This window comes from Oncorhynchus nerka, linkage group LG23 (genome assembly GCF_034236695.1).
Source record: "Oncorhynchus nerka isolate Pitt River linkage group LG23, Oner_Uvic_2.0, whole genome shotgun sequence".
Lineage (NCBI taxonomy): Eukaryota > Metazoa > Chordata > Actinopteri > Salmoniformes > Salmonidae > Oncorhynchus > Oncorhynchus nerka.
In genome coordinates, this window is record NC_088418.1 from 54,416,745 (window position 1) to 54,437,745 (window position 21,001).

The 21,001-nt window shown below is 44.0% G+C and overlaps 1 protein-coding gene across 1 annotated transcript; it reads left to right on the forward strand.

Annotated features, from left to right (window-relative positions):
- Positions 1 to 1,072: 1,072 nt before the first annotated feature.
- Positions 1,073 to 19,494, forward strand: LOC115106270 (probable polypeptide N-acetylgalactosaminyltransferase 8). Its single transcript, XM_065008274.1, has 11 exons — positions 1,073 to 1,462; positions 15,659 to 15,905; positions 16,145 to 16,311; positions 16,427 to 16,610; positions 16,704 to 16,901; positions 17,107 to 17,221; positions 17,402 to 17,587; positions 17,855 to 17,992; positions 18,163 to 18,258; positions 18,411 to 18,575; positions 18,713 to 19,494. The coding sequence occupies exons 1-11, from the start codon at positions 1,270 to 1,272 to the stop codon at positions 18,845 to 18,847; spliced, it is 1,824 nt and encodes a 607-aa protein (XP_064864346.1). The 5' UTR covers positions 1,073 to 1,269; the 3' UTR covers positions 18,848 to 19,494.
- The last annotated feature ends 1,507 nt before the right edge of the window (positions 19,495 to 21,001 follow it).

Consider the following 21,001-nt stretch of genomic DNA (forward strand, 5'->3'; position numbering starts at 1 on the left):
ACTGGAACGAACTACAAAAATCTCTGAAACTGGAAACACTTATCTCCCTCACTAGCTTTAAGCACCAACTGTTAGAGCAGCTCACAGATTACTGCACCTGTACATAGCCCACCTATAATTTAGCCCAAACAACTACCTCTTTCCCAACTGTATTTAATTAATTAATTTATTTTGCTCCTTTGCACCCCATTATTTTTATTTCTACTTTGCACATTCTTCCATTGCAAAACTACCATTCCAGTGTTTTACTTGCTATATTGTATTTACTTTGCCACCATGGCCTTTTTTGCCTTTACCTCCCTTCTCACCTCATTTGCTCACATTGTATATAGACTTGTTTATACTGTATTATTGACTGTATGTTTGTTTTACTCCATGTGTAACTCTGTGTCGTTGTATCTGTCGAACTGCTTTGCTTTATCTTGGCCAGGTCGCAATTGTAAATGAGAACTTGTTCTCAACTTGCCTACCTGGTTAAATAAAGGTAAAATAAAAAATGTTTTTAAAAGAGATGGGTGGGGCTGACGCTTAAGAGGGTGTGAAAGACGTTGAATGGGTGCAGACAGAAGAGGTCTCCAGTAGGTGTAACAACATTCCACGACCATTTTCTCAAAACTGGGGTTACAAGTTCATCAACTTTCAAAGCAGAATTACTTTTCCAATGTTTCTCAACTTGTGTGTATGATATACCATTTTCTAGCTAAGTCTACTTTTATCCAATGTAAAAAACACAGTTTCAAATTTTGCTACATAAGACCAAATCGAGCCGGTCGGTCGGTCACATATTTAATTTAGAGTTTGTTGTAATACACGTGATTTCTAGTGTTCTGTTTGTAACACTTGGGTTGATGGTCACTAGACTAGAGGCTGTATGTTATGGATTAAACTCATAACTGCTGATATGGTTGACGGCAGACTGAAGATACAAGGACAGAGGATATACTGATTATTATTGTATTGTGTGAAACACTGTGATTCTGTAGCAGCTGACAAAGTCACTGCCTTTTGACTTCCTACAAGCCTCATCCTGATACAAGGGTGTTTCCAGAGCAGGCCAGTTAGACATGTTCTCTGCGTCTGTGCTGGAGGTCGCTCTCTGTTTAGTAAAACAAATTGATTTTTGATTGACTATCTGCGACTTCTCTTCTCTTTACTTGGAACATTCTATTACATCACCCATCCCTCCTTTCAGGCGAGCCTGGATCTCAGTGAGAGAGGAAGGAAATCCCGTCTGTATCCCCAGGCTGAGCGCTCATACGCAGAGGGACGATGAGAATAAGCTGGGTTCGAGGGCTGGCTTCTTTGCTGGCCATGGGCGCTGGAATACTCTACATCATATCCATTAAGCGGGAGGTTCATTCTCATGGGGAAAGACTGCAGAGGGCCCATCAGAATGACTCGGCCAGGGGTCAGGACATGCTCAAGAGGCTGGAGAAGATGGAGGCTCACATTGAGAAGCTGGGTGGGTATCAATTTCCTTCATCTAAAAGTGCTGTGAAAAAGTATTGGCCCCCTTTCAGATTTTCACTATTTTTGCATATTTTTTATCCTGAGCGGTATCAGATTTTCAACCAAAACCTAATATTAGATCAAGGAAACCTGAGTTTAAAAATAATACAAAAAATGGACACTTGTTTTATTGACTTAAGTTATGCAACACCAAATTCCTCAGTGTGAAAAAGTAATTGCACCCTTACACACAATAACCGGGCTCCCGAGTGGCACAGCAGTCTCAGGCACTGCATCTCAGTGCAAGAGGAGTCACTGGTTTGAATCCAAGCTATATCACATCCGGCCATGGTTGGGATTCCCATAGGGGTGGGCACATTTGGCCCAGCGCCATCCGGGTTTGGCCGTCATTGTAAATAAGAATTTGTTCTTAACATACTTGCCAAGTTAAATAAAATGAGTGTGCACATGAGAAGTGACTTCAGTTCATGTAATGAGAGTTAACAATGGTCGTGGAGTGGCGTGGTCATCACCTCTTAATCAGGGAACAGGAGGGGACTTAGCTGTAAATATAAATAGCAGATACATTCCATTACAGCTGTGCCATCGTAGGTTTGGACAATGAATTTCTCTAAATTTAATCTCAAAATTCATAAAGTCAAACGCAGACTGCGCATTTTGCCCACTTGACACATCAATGTAGCTCAAGAAACATTCTGGAATGAAGCCCTGATCATTCACATACCTGATAACTGACAACTGCAAGCAGACTGGTGGCACCATAGGTCCCAGAGCGGTGGGGTTATTTTTACCTTCGGGGGCCTGGAGTTTTTCCTTATATGCTAACCTAACTAGGAAAACTCTGGACCCTATAAAGTATGGCAGTGATTAATCAGTTGTAAAAACGTTTTATATGGGCTATGATGGGACCTGTTTTTCCTAATCAGGTCACATGTTTGTTTTTTTTTACTCTGTCAAATTGCAGCTACCTTATATTTGTTCATACATTATATTTAGACTGGATTAGGAGGGGGATTTACTCTACCCATAGACAACAACTGATAGACAGAACAGAACTCACATAGCCGAGCTTGCGTTATGCATGTTTGCATCATGCAGGCCTATGCAACTGTAGGCCTTAGCCAGCCCAATTTTGAATTTAAACTACATTTTCTCCAGACACACAAATGGACAATAAATACATAACGTTGTCAATTAGTTTACGGACAGGTCGCATAGGATGTAAAGTTATTCAGCTGCTCTTATTAGTAGCCTACAGTTGATCAGATTGAAAAATACTCTCATTTTCATCCCATACAGCATGTCAGATTTCTAATGTTTAGGTGCAACGTTTATGTAATGAGCTTTTGCTTGTGTCTGTGCGGAGTGATTATGTGTTATCATCTTTACTAAATAAATACCGGAGTATAGTGGTACGCCTAATGGAGCGAACGAGAAAAAATGTGTTGCGTCAACCGCTCTCTTTTATCTACAATTTAATGGATGATGCGATGGAAGCTATCAAATCATTCGGAATTGTTTACGACATCCTAGAAAAGACAGTCGAAAGTTCAATATGTTCAGCAAGTAAAGCGTTGTAATGCGCAATTACCTCTGCAAGCTCGTTGTAGTTGCCCTTGTAGGCGGAACTTTCCCTCTCGCCGTGTCTTCTGTCGATGCAGTTTATTCCCAGAAATTTGAATCTGATGTGGGCATTTATACGCTCATGCTTTTGTTTTGCCATTTAGCTGAACGATCGATGTTCTTCGGGTCACTGTACCCACCTTTCGACCAAGGCTCAGACTTAGGCAATACAGGCAGCTTGATGAAAGTCTCACTGTTAACCAGCTATACTTTTGATACCTGTTGATATTGAACGCCCTCACATGTTCATCCTTCTTCATGAAACTGATCTCAGGCAGAGGTTGAACCTGGATTTTAATTTGCACCTTTTCCATGTACCCCAGAGAATGAAAGAGGTTTTTCCGCAAAAAGTCCACAACATTTTCGGCAGCGTTGGACATTCTACCATTCTGATGCAGAAAATTGCACACTCGCGCTGGTAGCTAACTAGCTACTGAAGATGACAAGGCTAACTTTTAAACATGTTAAATAAATTGCAATAACTGGACACAAAAATAAAGTTCTAAAACCAATAATTGTTTTGATAATATATCTCTTCCATCAACTGTAATTTTAAAAAACGAATTTGAATTGAATAATATAAATAAAATGCTCAACTATTACTCTTCACTCTTAGTCTCTATCCAAAAATGACACCAAGCTTCTCAACACATATAACCCCCACAATGCTCTGTGGCACAATTCCACACACTAGGTTCATTCTCTGATCCCAATTCTATGATTGGATGGACAACATGTCAGTTCATTTTGCCAAAGATTTGATTGGTTGGAGGAAGTCCTCCGGAAGTGGTCACAATTACCATGTATGTCTATGGAAGGGGGTGAGGCCTACGAGCCTCCTAGGTTTTGTATTGAAGTCAATGTAGGAGGACTGAAGCTAGCTGCCCTCTGGCTACACCATGGTGTGACCTCAGAAAGTGCTTTTGAAGTTACTTTAGACCTTCATTGCAAAACAGTGTATTTGTATAAATTATTTGGTGACATATGAATATATTTAGTAGTAATATATTTAGAGTCTAAAAATGATCACTTTTTTAATGTCTATAATGTTTTTATTTTTATGAACTTTCACTGAGGAGGATGGTCCTCCCCTTCATCCTCCGAGGAGCCTCCACTTGTTCACATACTGTACCTGGACTAAAGGCTGACACTGTTAAACCCTTAATTTATTTGAGAACCAATTTGAGTCTAGCATGAGCCTACATCTAGAGTTGATTCCCCCCCAAAAGTTATTTCACACGTCACAGGGATGATTGTGAAAGGGAATTTGTGACTTGTTCAGGAAACTAGGCGTATGTCACACATCACTAGTTCATAGGAGAAGCATTTGAAAGTAAACATGAATTTTGGCAGAAATGCCTTCTGGAACGTGAACTTTCATGTGCGTAATAAAAGACTTGTATTCCATCCATAAATACAAATAAAAAATGTCAAATACGAGACTAGTTGGTTTAACCACGGAAAAAGACTTTCCTGCTAGCCATTATTGGCTGAGATAATGAATGGGCTGGACTTTGGATTGGTCTGCCATGTAGCATGCTTCTGTCTATAACATAAACTGCTCAGTATGTGTTGATAGTCCTTTCTACCGCGCTGTTTTTGAAAGATGCAACGTTAGCCATAGAGAACTACAAAAGTTTTGCTGCTTTTCTCAACAATATTGATGCCCTGAATTTAGCAGGCGCTATCGACAGATCACTTGGAAAAAGTGATGGGCTACTTTCTGCACACACCACAGTCAATATGAAACGAAATGAAACAAACTTGACACAATGCTGGCCAAATAAAATGTAGCTACAATCAAAACGAAGTTAAATGGTTCCAGTCTGCCGTGAAGCGTTCATCCATGTATACAAGTAAATGTCATGCTACATTTTCAGATATTATTAGTTTCTAATTTTGTCAGTTGTTTTCATTGCAAGTTAAAGCATACAGTTAGCTAGCTAGCGAACGTTAGCTTTCTGGATCGCTAGCTAATGCTACATGTGTGATCTGTGTAGAAATATTACTAAAATCAGAAATCCATTTGCACCGCCTAATGTTAGCAAGCTACAGGTGCGACAATGTTTGTATTGGTAATAACATGAGTTGGAAAGGTCCCGGTTCAATGTTTAGCTAGTTAGCAAAATGTTTTTTACATTTCTTTAAAAAATATATATTTCACCTTTATTTAACCAGGTAGGCCAGTTGAGAACAAAATCTCATTTACAACTGCGTCCTGGCCAAGATAAAGTAAAGCAGTGCGGAAAAAAAAACACACGGGATAAACAAACGTACAGTCAATTAAACAATAGAAAAATTGATGTACAGTGTGTGCAAATGTAGTAAGATTAGGGAGGTAATGCAATAAATAGGCCATAGTGGTGAAATAATTACAATTTAGCAGGTAACACTGGAGTGATAGATGTGCAAGTAGAGATACTGGGGTGCAAAAGAGCAAGAAACATAAATAACAATATGGGGATGAGGATGTTGGGTGGAATATTTACAGATGGGCTGTGTACAGGTGCAGTGATCGGTAAGCTGCTCTGACAGCTGATGCTTAATAAGAATGTCGTGGAGTGGTTGAAAAACTAGTTTTAAAGTCGGAAGTTTACATACACTTAGGTTGGAGTCATTAAAACTATTTTTCAACCATTCTACTAATATCTTGTTAACAACTATAGTTTGGCAAGTGGTTTAGGATATCTACATTGTGCATGACAAAAGTCATTTTTCCAACAATTGTTTACAGACAGATTATTTCACTTCTAATTCACTGTATCACAATTCCAGTGGGTCAGAAGTTTACATACAATAAGTTGACTGTGCCTTTAAACAGCTTGGAAAATTCCAGAAAATTATGTTATGGAAGCTTCTGATAGGCTAATTGACATAATTTAAGTAAATTGGAGGTGTACCTATGGATGTATTTCAAGGCCTACCTTCACACTTTGCTTGACATCATGGGAAAATCAAAAGAAATCAGCCAAGACCTCAGGAAAAAAAATTGTAGACCTCCACAAGTCTGGTTCATCCTTGGGAGCAATATCCAAATGCCTGAAGGTACCACGTTCATCTCTACAAACAATAGAATGCAAGTGTAAACACCATGAGACCATGCAGCCATAATACTGCTCAGAAAGGAGACGGGTTGGAGCGAGCGGTCGCATCTGCACTCGGTCCGCAGGTAGTATTACATTTCATTACATTTCATTATAGTACAACGGTTTGATTTGTCTAATCTTAGCAATTTCTTCTTAGCTAGCTACATAGCCGTCTTTGTATCATAGATAATTGCGTAATTATCGTATTTCGTCGTCCTAACGCAGTCTACACTGCTATCTGCCCTGCAGCTAGCCAGCTAGCTAACGTCCACCGACTACCGATTAGCAGCACAACTATTACACTCAACTGAACGACTTGATTAGTGTAGTGTTAGCTAGCTACATAGTTGTCTTTGCTGTCTTCGTATCCAAGATAATTGTGTAGTTTAGAGTGTGTAGTTTTAGAGTGATTATCTTAATTTACCGAGGTTAGCTAGCCAGCTATTTGTCGTCCTTAACGTAGGAGACACTGCTAGCTAGCCAACAGCTAGCCAACGTCTACCGAACAGAACTTCCGCACTCAACAATCCGTCGCATTTCGCTTCGCTCCACAGGTAGTATCACATTTTTCATTTCATTTCATTACAGTACAACGGCTTGATTTGTTTGATCGTAGCTAGCTACATAGCCGTCTTTGTATCAAAGATAATTGTGTAGTCTAGAGCGATTTCCTAGGTTAGCTAGCCAGCTATTGTCGTTCTTTTAACGCAACGTAACGTAATCAACACTGCTAGCTAGCCAGCTAGCCCCGAATAGCAGCACAGTAGAAACTATTACACTCAACGGAACGACTTGATTAGTGTAGTGTCAACAACGCAGCCACTGCCAGCTAGCCTACATAGTCAACAACGCAGCCTCTGCCAGCTAGCCTACTTCAGCAGTACTGTATCATTTTAATCATTTTAGTCAATAAGATTCTTGCTACGTAAGCTTAACTTTCTGAACACTCGAGACGTGTAGTCCACTTGTCATTCCAATCTCCTTTGCATTAGCGTAGCCTCTTGTGTAGCCTGTCAACTATGTGTCTGTCTATCCCTGTTCTCTCCTCTCTGCACAGACCATACAAACGCTCCACACCGCGTGGCCGCGGCCACCCTAATCTGGTGGTCCCAGCGCGCACGACCCACGTGGAGTTCCAGGTCTCCGGTAGCCTCTGGAACTGCCGATCTGCGGCCAACAAGGCAGAGTTCATCTCAGCCTATGCCTCCCTCCAGTCCCTCGACTTCTTGGCACTGACGGAAACATCAGTGCCAAGACAACACTGCTACTCCTACTGCTCTCTCTTCGTCTGCCCACGTGTTCTCGCACACCCCGAGAGCTTCTGGTCAGCGGGGTGGTGGCACCGGGATCCTCATCTCTCCCAAGTGGTCATTCTCTCTTTCTCCCCTTACCCATCTGGCTATCGCCTCCTTTGAATTCCATGCTGTCACAGTTACCAGCCCTTTCAAGCTTAACATCCTTATCATTTATCGCCCTCCAGGTTCCCTCGGAGAGTTCATCAATGAGCTTGATGCCTTGATAAGCTCCTTTCCTGAGGACGGCTCACCTCTCACAGTTCTGGGCGACTTTAACCTCCCCACGTCTACCTTTGACTCATTCCTCTCTGCCTCCTTCTTTCCACTCCTCTCCTCTTTTGACCTCACCCTCTCACCTTCCCCCTACTCACAAGGCAGGAAATACGCTCGACCTCATCTTTACTAGATGCTGTTCTTCCACTAACCTCATTGCAACTCCCCTCCAAGTCTCCGACCACTACCTTGTATCCTTTTCCCTCTCGCGCTCATCCAACACTTCCCACACTGCCCCTACTCGGATGGTATCGCGCCGTCCCAACCTTCGCTCTCTCTCCCCCGCTACTCTCTCCTCTTCCATCCTATCATCTCTTCCCTCTGCTCAAACCTTCTCCAACCTATCTCCTGATTCTGCCTCCTCAACCCTCCTCTCCTCCCTTTCTGCATCCTTTGACTCTCTATGTCCCCTATCCTCCAGGCCGGCTCGGTCCTTCCCTCCCGCTCCGTGGCTCGACGACTCATTGCTCACAGAACAGGGCTCCGGGCAGCCGAGCGGAAATGGAAGAAAACTCGCCTCCCTGCGGACCTGGCATCCTTTCACTCCCTCCTCTCTACATTTTCCTCTTCTCTCTCTGCTGCTAAAGCCACTTTCTACCACTCTAAATTCCAAGCATCTGCCTCCAACCCTAGGAAGCTCTTTGCCACCTTCTCCTCCCTCCTGAATCCTCCTCCCCCTCCTCCCTCTCTGCAGATGACTTCGTCAACCATTTTGAAAAGAAGGTCGACGACATCCGATCCTCGTTTGTTAAGTCAAACGACGCCGCTGGTTCTGCTCACACTGCCCTACCCTGTGCTCTGACCTCTTTCTCCCCTCTCTCTCCAGATGAAATCTCGCGTCTTGTGACGGCCGCCCGCCCAACAACCTGCCCGCTTGACCCTATCCCCTCCTCTCTTCTCCAGACCATTTCCGGAGACCTTCTCCCTTACCTCACCTCGCTCATCAACTCATCCCTGACCGCTGGCTACGTCCCTTCCGTCTTCAAGAGAGCGAGAGTTGCACCCCTTCTGAAAAAACCTACACTCGATCCCTCCGATGTCAACAACTACAGACCAGTATCCCTTCTTTCTTTTCTCTCCAAAACTCTTGAACGTGCCGTCCTTGGCCAGCTCTCCCGCTATCTCTCTCAGAATGACCTTCTTGATCCATATCAGTCAGGTTTCAAGACTAGTCATTCAACTGAGACTGCTCTTCTCTGTATCACGGAGGCGCTCCGCACTGCTAAAGCTAACTCTCTCTCCTCTGCTCTCATCCTTCTAGACCTATCGGCTGCCTTCGATACTGTGAACCATCAGATCCTCCTCTCCACCCTCTCCGAGTTGGGCATCTCCGGCGCGGCCCACGCTTGGATTGCGTCCTACCTGACAGGTCGCTCCTACCAGGTGGCGTGGCGAGAATCCGTCTCCACACCACGTGCTCTCACCACTGGTGTCCCCCAGGGCTCTGTTCTAGGCCCTCTCCTATTCTCGCTATACACCAAGTCACTTGGCTCTGTCATAACCTCACATGGTCTCTCCTATCATTGCTATGCAGACGACACACAATTAATCTTCTCCTTTCCCCTTCTGATGACCAGGTGGCGAATCGCATCTCTGCATGTCTGGCAGACATATCAGTGTGGATGACGGATCACCACCTCAAGCTGAACCTTGGCAAGACGGAGCTGCTCTTCCTCCCGGGGAAGGACTGCCCGTTCCATGATCTCGCCATCACGGTTGACAACTCCATTGTGTCCTCCTCCCAGAGCGCTAAGAACCTTGGCGTGATCCTGGACAACACCCTGTCGTTCTCAACTAACATCAAGGCGGTGGCCCGTTCCTGTAGGTTCATGCTCTACAACATCCGCAGAGTACGACCCTGCCTCACACAGGAAGCGGCGCAGGTCCTAATCCAGGCACTTGTCATCTTCCGTCTGGATTACTGCAACTCGCTGTTGGCTGGGCTCCCTGCCTGTGCCATTAAACCCCTACAACTCATCCAGAACGCCGCAGCCCGTCTGGTGTTCAACCTTCCCAAGTTCTCTCACGTCACCCCGCTCCTCCGCTCTCTCCACTGGCTTCCAGTTGAAGCTCGCATCCGCTACAAGACCATGGTGCTTGCCTACGGAGCTGTGAAGGGAACGGCACCTCAGTACCTCCAGGCTCTGATCAGGCCCTACACCCAAACAAGGGCACTGCGTTCATCCACCTCTGGCCTGCTCGCCTCCCTACCACTGAGGAAGTACAGTTCCCGCTCAGCCCAGTCAAAACTGTTCGCTGCTCTGGCCCCCCAATGGTGGAACAAACTCCCTCACGACGCCAGGACAGCGGAGTCAATCACCACCTTCCGGAGACACCTGAAACCCCACCTCTTTAAGGAATACCTAGGATAGGATAAAGTAATCCCTCTCACCCCCCCTTAAAAGATTTAGATGCACTACTGTTCCACTGGATGTCATAAGGTGAATGCACCAATTTGTAAGTCGCTCTGGATAAGAGCGTCTGCTAAATGACTTAAATGTAATGTAAATGTGTTCTGTCTCCTAGAGATGAACATACTTTGGAGCGAAAAGTACAAATCAATCCCAGAACAACAGCAAAGGACCTTGTGAAGATGCTGGAGGAAACAGGTACAAAAGTATCTATATCCACAGTAAAACGAGTCCAATATTGATATAACCTCAAAGGCCGCTCAGCAAGGAAGAAGCCACTCCTCCAAAACGGCCATAAAAAAAGCCAGACTACAGTTTGCAACTGCACATGGGGACAAAGTTCGTACTTTTTGGAGAAATGTCCTCTGGTCTGATGAAACAAAAATATAACTGTTTGTCCATAAAGACCATTGTTATGTTTGGAGGGAAAAGGGGGAGGCTTGCAAACCGAATTACACCATCCCAACCGTGAACTATGGGGGTGGCAGCATCATGTTGTGGGAGGGGGGGTGCTTTGCTGCAGGAGGGACTGGTGCACTTCACAAAATAGATGGCATCATGAGGTGGGACAATTATGTGGATATAATGAAGCAACATCTCGAGACATCAGTCAGGAAGTTAAAGCTTGGTCGCAAATGGGTCTTCCAAATGGACAATGACCCCAAGCATACTTCCAAAGTTGTGGCAAAATGGCTTACGGACAACAAAGTCAAGGTATTGGAGTGGCCATTCCAAAGCCCTGACCTCAATCTCATAGACAATTTGTAGGCAGAACTGAAAAAACATGCGCGAGCAAGGAGGCCTAAAAAACTTACTCAGTTACACCAGCTCTGTCAGGAGGAATGGGCCAAAATGCACACAACTTATTGGGGGGAAGCTTGTAGAAGGCTACCTGAAACATTTGACCCAAGTTAAACAATTTAAAGGCAATGCAACCAAATACTAATTGAGTGTATGTAAACTTCTGACCCACTGGGAATGTGATGAAAGAAATAAAAGATGAAAAAAATAATTCTCTCTACTATTATTCAACATTCTTAAAATAAAGTGGTGATCCTAAATGACGTAAGACATGGAATTTTTACTAGGATTAAATGTCAGGAATTGTGAAAAACTGAGTTTAAATGTATTTGGCTAAGGTGTATGTAAACGTCCGAGTTTAATTGTATACAGAATGGTGTCGTCTGCGTAGAGGTTTATCAGAGAATCACCAGCAGCAAGAGCGACATCATTGATATATACAGAGAAAAGAGTCGGCCCGAGAATTGAACCCTGTGGCACCCCCATAGAGACTGCTAGAGGTCCAGACTACAGGCCCTCCAATTTGACACACAGAACTCTATCTGAGAAGTAGTTGGTGAACCAGGCGAGGCAGTCACTTGAGAAACCCAGGCTATTGAGTCAGCCGATTAGAATGCGGTGATGGACAGAATCGAAAGCCTTTGCCAGGTCGATGAAGACGACTGCACAGTACTGTCTTTTATCAATGGTGGTTATGATATCGTTTAGGACCTTGAGCGTTGCTGAGGTGCACCCATGACCAGCTCGGAAACCAGATTGCATAGTGGAGAAGGTATGGTTGGAATCGAAATGATCGGTGATCTGTTCGTTAACTTGCCTTTATTAGACTTTAGTATGGCAGGGGAGGATGGATATAGGTGTGTAACAGTTTGTGTCTAGAGTGTCTCCCCCTTTGAAGAGGGGGAGACACTCTGAAGACCAAGGCAGCTTTACAATCTTTAGGTATCTCAGACTATACGAAAGAGAGGTTGAACAGGCTAGTAATAGGGGTTGCAACAATTTCGGCTGATCATTTTTGAAAAAGAAGGTCCAGATGGTCTAACCCACCTGATATGTAGGGATCCAGATTTTGCAGCTCTTTCAGAACATCAGCTATCTGGATTTGGGTGAAGGAGAAGAGGGGTGGGCGTGGGCATGTTCCTGCGGGGGATGCAGAGCTATTGGCTGGGGTAGGGGTAGCCAGGTGGAAAGCATGGCCAGCCGTAGAGAAATGCTTCATGAAATTCTCGATTATCGTAGATTTATCACTGGTGACAGTTTTTCCTAGCCTCAGTGCAGTGGGCAGCTGGGAGGAGGTGCTCTTATTCTCCATGAACTTTAGTGTCCCAAACCTTTTGGGAATTAGTGCTACAGGATGCAAATTTCTGTTTAAAAAGCTAGCCTTTGCTTTCCTAACTGACTGTGTATATTGGATCCTGACTTCCCTAAAAAGCTGCATATTGCTGGGATTTATGCTGATCAAGGGCAGTAAAGTCTAAAGGGAACCAAGGGCTATGTCTGCTCTTAGTTCTACATTTTTTGGAATGGGGCATGCTTATTTCAGATGGTAAGAAAACCCTTTTAAAGAACAACCAGGCGTCCTCGACGGGATGAGGTCAATATCCTTCCAAGATACCCAGGCCAGGTTGATTAGAATGGCCTGCTAGCTGCTAGATGAAGTGTTTTAGGGAGCGTTTGACAGTGATGAGGGGTGGTCCATAACGGACGCAGGCAATAAGACAGCAGAGGTGTATTTAGAGGGAAAGTTGGTCAGGGTGATATCTATAAGGGTGCCCATGTTTACGGATTTAGGGCTGTACCTTGTAGGTTCCTTGAAATCTGTGTGAGATTGAGGGCATCTAGCTTAGATTGTAGGATGGCCGGAGTGTTAAGCATATCCCAGTTTAGGTCACCTAACAGTACGAACTCTGAAGATAGATGGGGGGGCAATCAATTCACATATGGTGTCCAGAGCACAGCTGGGGGCTGAGGAGGGTCTATAACAAGTGGCAACAGTGAGACACTTATTTCTGCAAAAATGGATTTTTTTGGTGGCCTTCCTAAGCCAGAATTCAGACATGGCTAGGACATCATGGTTGGCTGAGTGTGCTAAAGCAGTGAATAAAACACACTTAGGGAGGAGGCTTCTGATGTTAAACCAAGGCTTTTACGGTTACAGAAGTCAACAAATGAGAGCGCTTGGGAAATAGGTGTAGTATTGGGGGCTACAGAGCTTGGGTTAAGCTCTACATCACCAGAGGAACAGAGGAGGAGTAGGATAAGGGTACGTCTAAATGCTATAAGAACTGGTTATCTAGTGTGTTGGGAACAGAGAATAAAAGGAGCAGATTTCTGAGTGTGGTAGAATAGATTCAGAGCATAATGTACAGACAAGGTGTGAGAACAGTGAAGGAAACCTAGGCATTGAGTGACAATGAGAGAGGTTGCATCTCTGGAGGTACCAGTTAAGCCAGGTGAGGTCTCCACATGTGATCATAGGGTCCAATGAGCAGCAATAGGTAAGTCAGGGAGCCGCTCCGTAGTCGCTACTACGCTAGACGAGCGGGAGACACGGCGTTCAGAAAGCTAGCAGGCCGAGGCAAGCAGATGGGTGTTCGGCGACATCGCAACGGAAAATCCTGTTGAAGCCACATCGGACGATTACGTCGGCAGACCAGTCGTGATGGATCGGCAGGGCTTGGTGTCGACAATAAAGGGTCCAGGCCAATTAGCAAGAGAGGTATTGTAGCCCAAGAGTTAGCTGGTATACATTCGTCGGCTAGCCAGGAGATAGGCCTAACTCGAGGCTAGCTCAAGGCTATCTGGTTTTTGCTTCAGGACAGAAGCGTTAGCCAGTAATAGCCACTCGGTTGCAGCTAGCTAGCGACAATGATCCAGTGTAATGGTCCAGAGCTTGCGGCAGGAATCCAATGACGTGGTAGAGAAAAGCAGTCTGATATGCTTCGATATGCTCTGGGTTGATATTGCGCTGTGCAGACTGGCAGGTATTGACCGAGCTAAAGCTGGCTGGTGTCCGAGCTAAAGGTGAAGACTGCTACCAGTGGATAAAAATGACTACTAGCTAGTAAGGTGGCTAGCTGCTGATGGAGTTTCCAGTTAAAAAGTATAAAAATAGCAGATCCGTACCACATTGGGGGAGGCGGGTTGCAGGAAAGTATATTTAGTTCTTAGATGGAAATTGAGATTAAAATATATACAAAAAAAATGAAAGACTATATACACGTTCATCTTGTTTGGATTTAATAAGTTGTCTGAACATGTCTAAACATTTTTTACATGTCTAAACAAAAGACACCACTTCGCCATATGATTGCATGACCCATCAAGATATCCAGGTGATTACGGCCATCCATTGTATTTCATAAACATGTGTACTGTACATGTCTAGACAATAGTGACCCATCCACTTAGCTAGATGTTACTGGGGGTGGCTATAGCATTGTAAGCGTAATCTAAAAATTACCAAAATGTATAACATATTTTTATCTGGACACTTTTTTCCGTGTTTACCAGAGACGGTTGTAACGATTGACCTCCTCTTCTGAGGAGGAGTAGGAAGGACCGGACCAATATGCAGCGTGGTACGTGTCCATGTTAATATTTATTTAAACTGAACACAAAATAACAAGAGAACGAACGAAAACTAAACAGTACTGTCTGGTGCAAAGACAGGAAACAACTACCCACAACCCATAGTGGCGGAACAGGCTGCCTAAGTATGGTTCTCAATCAGAGACAACGATAGCCAGCTGCCTCTGATTGGGAACCATACCAGGCCAAACACATAGAAATAGAAAACATAGAACACAAAACATAGAATGCCCACCCCAACTCACGCCCTGACCCAACTAAAATAGAGACATAAACAAGGAACTAAGGGGTCAGGACGTGACAACGGTAATGTAAAGAACAACATGACCTGCACCAAAGTTAGATTAGGATATAGGCCAAGGACTAGAAGAAGTGTATTTTTACCAAGTTTTTCACTATTGTAGGCTACTACTTTTAGTATTGAAATCTTTGGTTGTTTACTAAACTACTTACTCCGTTTAGCATGTCTTCACATTAGAATCCTTAAAGAGACGAGTGAGGCTAAGGCTTAAGAGGGTGTGAACATTGCTGAAGAGGTGTTGGCAAAGAAGGGTTGTCTAGTAGATGTACAAGGGCCATTTTCTACCAAGTTGATCAACTTTCAATGCAGAATTACTGTCGCATTGTTCCTCAACTGCAGTGTATAAAATACCATTTTCTAGCTCTGAGTCTCTACTTTTTTCTCATGTAAAAACACACTAACATTTTTTACAACATAAAACTGAATTGAGGCTGTCGGTCACATTTGTTCTCAATTAAATAAACAAATAAAGGATTAGATCAAATCTATAAAATATGGCCAATAATCATTTTAGAATGTTCTTTTATCCTGCACACTGTTGTTTGATGTACAAAATGTGTTACATTTAGATCTAACAACTTCTGTGTGCCAAACAGCTACTTCAAGGTAATCCTCCAAGGCAGAACAAACCTTATTAATCAACTTTTTTTTAAAATCAAATGAAAACAGTAGTTATGTAAATGAGGTCATAATCTGTGTGTATCAAAATGAGTGACTTTAACTGATTCTGGCAGCTTTAAACTATCTGAAATACACAGAAACAACCAATTAATGTCAGTTTGATGAGCAGCTGTCTTGTGTCCACAGTGAAGTCAGTCAACAACGGGTTCAGTCTGAAAGAGGGGCAGGCTGTGAAGGCTCCCGAGGTCAAGAAGGAGAGGAAGGTGGTGAAGAAGTTGTACCCCAACTCAGCTCTGTTTACAACCTGGGGTGATGAGCTCTCAGAGGAGGAGCAGAAAGAGGCAGAAGGGTTGTTTCAGATGTATGGATACAACGCCTTCCTGAGTGACAGACTACCCCTGAACAGGGAAATCCCTGATACTCGCGATCCTAAGTAAATCCTTTTCCTCATCTCTCTGCCACCTCTGCACAAAAATGAAGGCTAACTCAAGACTTCTGAATTCTAACCAGTCTGTTCCATAGCGCTCATCCGAGGTCAATTCCATCTCCAGCACTTTTAATGCAATTTGACAAATTACATTGAAATGTACTAACTTTAAGAGTGAAACAGCAGCTTTGGTGAAGTGACTGAATGATATGAGGTGAACCAAATGTTTTTGTTGTGTCTGTCAGGTGTGCTAATCACCAGTACCCCCATGACCTGCCCACCATCAGCGTGGTGTTGATCTACTTGGACGAGGCCCTGTCAATCATCAAGAGAGCTGTCCGCAGCATCATAGACAAGACCCCCCAACACCTGCTTAAAGACATCATACTGGTGGATGACCACAGCTCCAATGGTTCGCCTAATTTGTCTATGCTCTCTCTAGAAAACATTTGAAAGTATATTTGAACTCAAGTGTGGCTTTCAACTTTTGTTGTGTACCAATGATTTGCAAGTGTCTGCTTTCCCAGAGGACCTAAAGGAGAAGTTGGATGCCTACATCAGCTTCATCGATGAAGAGCGTCCGGGCCTGTTGAAGAGAGTGAGACACCTGGAGCAGCTCGGTCTCACACAGGCCCGCCTCTCAGGGTGGAGGGAAGCTGAAGGAGACGTGGTAGCCATCTTGGATGCCCACATAGAAGTTCACGTGGAATGGTACTCTGAATGGTTTATATTATAAAGACATTCAGTGATATTTTTTGGAGTCTCCTTTAACACAATGTTTTCACTCTGTGTTTCTGTGAACAGGGCGGAGCCTCTGTTAGCTCGGATAAAGGAGGACCGCACGTTGGTGTTGACACCGGTGTTTGACAACGTCCATTTCGATGACTTGACAGTCACACGTTATTGGCCGAATGCAAACGCCTTTGACTGGGCCCTGTGGTGTATGTACGAGTCCTTCAGACCTGAGTGGTATGACTTACAAGACGAGACACAGCCAGGAAAGTGAGTTGTTTGTGATTTCATCATCGGATGATAGTCCTGTTTCACAAGTCTGTTTGAAAAGGCGAAAAGGAAAGCACAGCTTTGGGAGGAAAATCGTACCTAATATTTACAACTGTATTGTTATTTTGCGTTATCTATTCATTAAAATTAATGTCACATTCCCCATTTTAGAAATGACCATTATGTGTTGTGTATGTTTGTTCAGGAGCCCCTCCGTTATGGGCATACTAGTGGTTGATCGCCTGTTCTTTGGGGAAATTGGTGCTCTGGATGGTGGTATGAAGATCTATGGAGGTGAAAATGTTGAACTTGGCATCCGGGTAAGCCCCTCTGCTACAGTTTATGAATGAATGTTAGAAATCAAAGCAGACTTGTGTTTGCAGAATTGCTTTCTGTTCTTGAGTTGTTCAGTTTGAACAAACAAATCTACGTCCAACATCCAGACACTTCAGTCCATATCTATAGACTCATCCTTGTCTCTTGGTGTTTGGTGTGTCTAGGTGTGGCTGTGTGGTGGAAGTATCGAGGTCATACCTTGTTCTAAAATAGCCCACATCGAGAGGGCCCATAAACCCTATCTCCCAGACCTGAGCATTACAATGAAGAGGAATGCTCTGAGAGTGGCTGAGGTCTGGATGGATGAATACAAACATAATGTCAACATCGCCTGGAACCTCCCACTGAAGGTACTGTACACAACAAACCATTCAAAAGTAGGTTTTGTAGTAGGTTTCCTATGGAATAACAATCATCGCTGTTATGCATGCTTTGTGTTTGAAAATAAGTAGACTAGACAGTCAATATTATAAGAATGGTCTATTACTCAATGCCGTAATAAAGATCATAGGATCTTTGTAAAATGATGGCGGTAAGCCATCATCAAGTGGATAATAGGTGGATTGCTCACACAGCCTGTGTTTCTGATTTACAAATCTTCCTCTTTCTCACCACAGGATCATGGCATAGACATTGGGGATGTTTCAGAGAGGAAGAAGTTGAGAAAGAGTCTGAACTGCAAACCCTTCCAGTGGTATCTGGACAATGTGTATCCAATGTTAGACCCCCTGGGTGACTTGCTTGGTTATGGAGCTGTGAGTGATGCTAAAATGTTACTGTTGTTCTGGATATATTTCCTCATCAACTATGTTTGGTGCATGTCATTCTTTTTTTCAATTGGATGCAGGGTCATAATTCCAACTCATTATCAGGATAGGAATTTGCACTTTTATAATTGTTTAATCTGTGTCCATAAAATCAACAGCTGGTCAATGACCTGAAGATGGATCTCTGTATAGATCAAGGCCCAGTTCCGGGGAACACACCTATTTTACATGGATGCCATTATTTTACTCCACAGGTTTGTAGAATCATTGCTTAGTATTTTAGAATTTAACTAGCGGTATAATATGGTCCATCCCATAGCAGAGCCGGGATTCAACCCATACCACAATGCAAAGTACTGTCAATACCACAGACACAGAAAAGTCAAAATTTCTATCCTCTGTCCAGAACTGTTATTATCGAGCCAGCGGGGAGATCTACATTGGAGGCATCAAGTCTCACAAGTACAACAGTAATCGCTGTCTGATGGACATTGGCACTCAAACCCCAGGACTGTATGATTGCAAGGAGGCCAAGCAGAAGGGATTCCACATGCTCTGGGAATTTCAACAGGTAAGCACTCCAACATGAAATAGGGAAATTGATGCCTATTAACTGTTGGAAACATGGGAGACTTTAGTGACTTTAAAGACTTTAGTCTTTGACTTTAGTGTGATGTTGTACAGTGGAATGTTTGCTGTGTTTTGCAGGGGAAATCCATCCAGAACAGACAGACAAAGAGATGTCTGGAGATTGTCCCAGGGGAGGACACTTTCTACCAGCTCATCATTCAGGAGTGCAGTGGGCAGCACTGGTTAATACGGAATGTGATAAAAGACTTCTGATACACTGAGATAGTTAGGCCTACTGTACCAGAGACAATACAGCGGGGCTGTAGGAGTTATCCTGCGATCATAAGCAAGTGGGAAGTTGGTATTTACCACAAACGATTGGTAAAAATCCACTTGAACACCCCTCCAACTGGTAATTAACAGTGGGAAACTCTGGGAGATTACCAGTGGGAAACCTCTGACGTCACCTACTAAGGAAATGACCTTTTTAACAGCAGCATTGTCAGTAGTTAAATGCAACAACAAAACATTATTTACACAAAGTTTTTGAACACTAATTTTTGTACAAACACGATAGCTGTACTTATAGTTTATGGTTGACGCAGCTTGTTGGCCGTTAGCCAATCTGAGTTTCTCAACGAGTTCAAAGCACGTGAATACATCCAACTGATATTTACGACTTCACAACTGGTAATTACCACCTTCCCACTTCTTTATGAACACAGCATTATCATTACACTTTGAAAAGCCAATCAGTGGTCAGCAGTGAGATGACTGTGTGATCTTTTTGAACTGCTGGTTGGACATAGCTTCATGGGGACATATATACAGTTTCTTCACAGAATGTGGAATGCTATTGAGCTGTGTTCTCCTTGGTCCTGATTGTAAATGCAGAGAAATAATAAATATGATTCCTGTAATTACGCTCATTTGTGGTTTGTTATTGATTCACTGTAGATTTTCACCAAAGAGGGTTATAGAATATTTTTCTGCATTGACATCATATAGAGCTGAGTTGACATCAGTGTAGTTTTGAAGAAGACCCGTCCTCGACTGCTCTATGAGCTCTCCGAGATTAACTTATCCCATGGATGGCCGGCCCTCTCTCGTACAGCTCTGGTGGCAGGGAGGTATACAGTGCATTCGGAAAGATTCAGACCCCTTTACTTTTACCACATTCTTAAATTACAGCCTTTTTCTAAAATTGATTAAATTGTTTTTTTTCCCTCATCAATCTTCACACAATAACTCATAATGACAAAGCAAAAATACATCATTATTCTGACCCTTTACTCAGTACTTTGTTGAAGCACCTTTGGCAACGATACAGCCTATAGTCTTCTTGGGTATCAGGCTACAAGCTTGGCACACCTGTATTTGGGGACTTTCTCCCATTCTTCTCTGCAGATTCCCCCAAGCACTGTCAGGTTGGTCGCTGCACAGCCCCTTTCAGGTCTCTTCAGAGATGTTCGATCGGGTTCAAGTCCGGAATCTGGCTGGGCCACTCAAAGACATTCAGAGACTTGTCCCGTTGGGGAAGCCATGGCGAGCTGACAGCACTAGCGTGAGCTTCAGCCCTTCCATTACTTGATGTCATCGCTGTGAGCACTCAGGATTAGTGCTCAAAGCTGCATTCTGATTGCTGCCAGAGTTGTTTTGCCAGAGTGGGGAAGGAAAATAGTGTTCAGGGGATGATGTTCTGTCAGCAAGGTGAACCTCCATCCGAACAGGTAGTTGTGGAACTTTTTGATCCAGTATACCCAATGCTTCTTTCTCAATCTGCGGGTATTTCAGTCCTTGACATGAAGGCAATGGGCTAATCTTCTCCTGCAGGTGTGTAGTGACACGACGGCCCCAACTTCATATGTGTTTACGGACATATTCAATCAATCCCTATACCAGTCTGCTGTTCCCACATGCTTCAAGAGGGCCACCATTGTTCCTGTTCCCAAGAAAGCTAAGGTAACTGAGCTAAACTACTACCGCCCCGTAGCACTCACTTCCGTCATCATGAAGTGCTTTGAGAGACTAGTCACGGACCATATCACCTCCACCCTACCTGACACCCTAGACCCACTCCAATTTGCTCACCGCCCAAATAGGTCCACAGACGATGCAATCTCAACCACACTGCCCTAACCCATCTGGACAAGAGGAATACCTATGTGAGAATGCTGTTCATCGACTACAGCTCGGCATTCAACACCATAGTACCCTCCAAGCTCGTCATCAAGCTCGAGACCCTGGGTCTCGACCCCGCCCTGTGCAACTGGGTACTGGACTTCCTGACGGGCCGCCCCCAGGTGGTGAGGGTAGGCAACAACATCTCCACCCCGCTGATCCTCAACACTGGGGCCCCACAAGGGTGCGTTCTGAGCCCTCTCCTGTACTCCCTGTTCACCCACGACTGCGTGGCCACGCATGCCT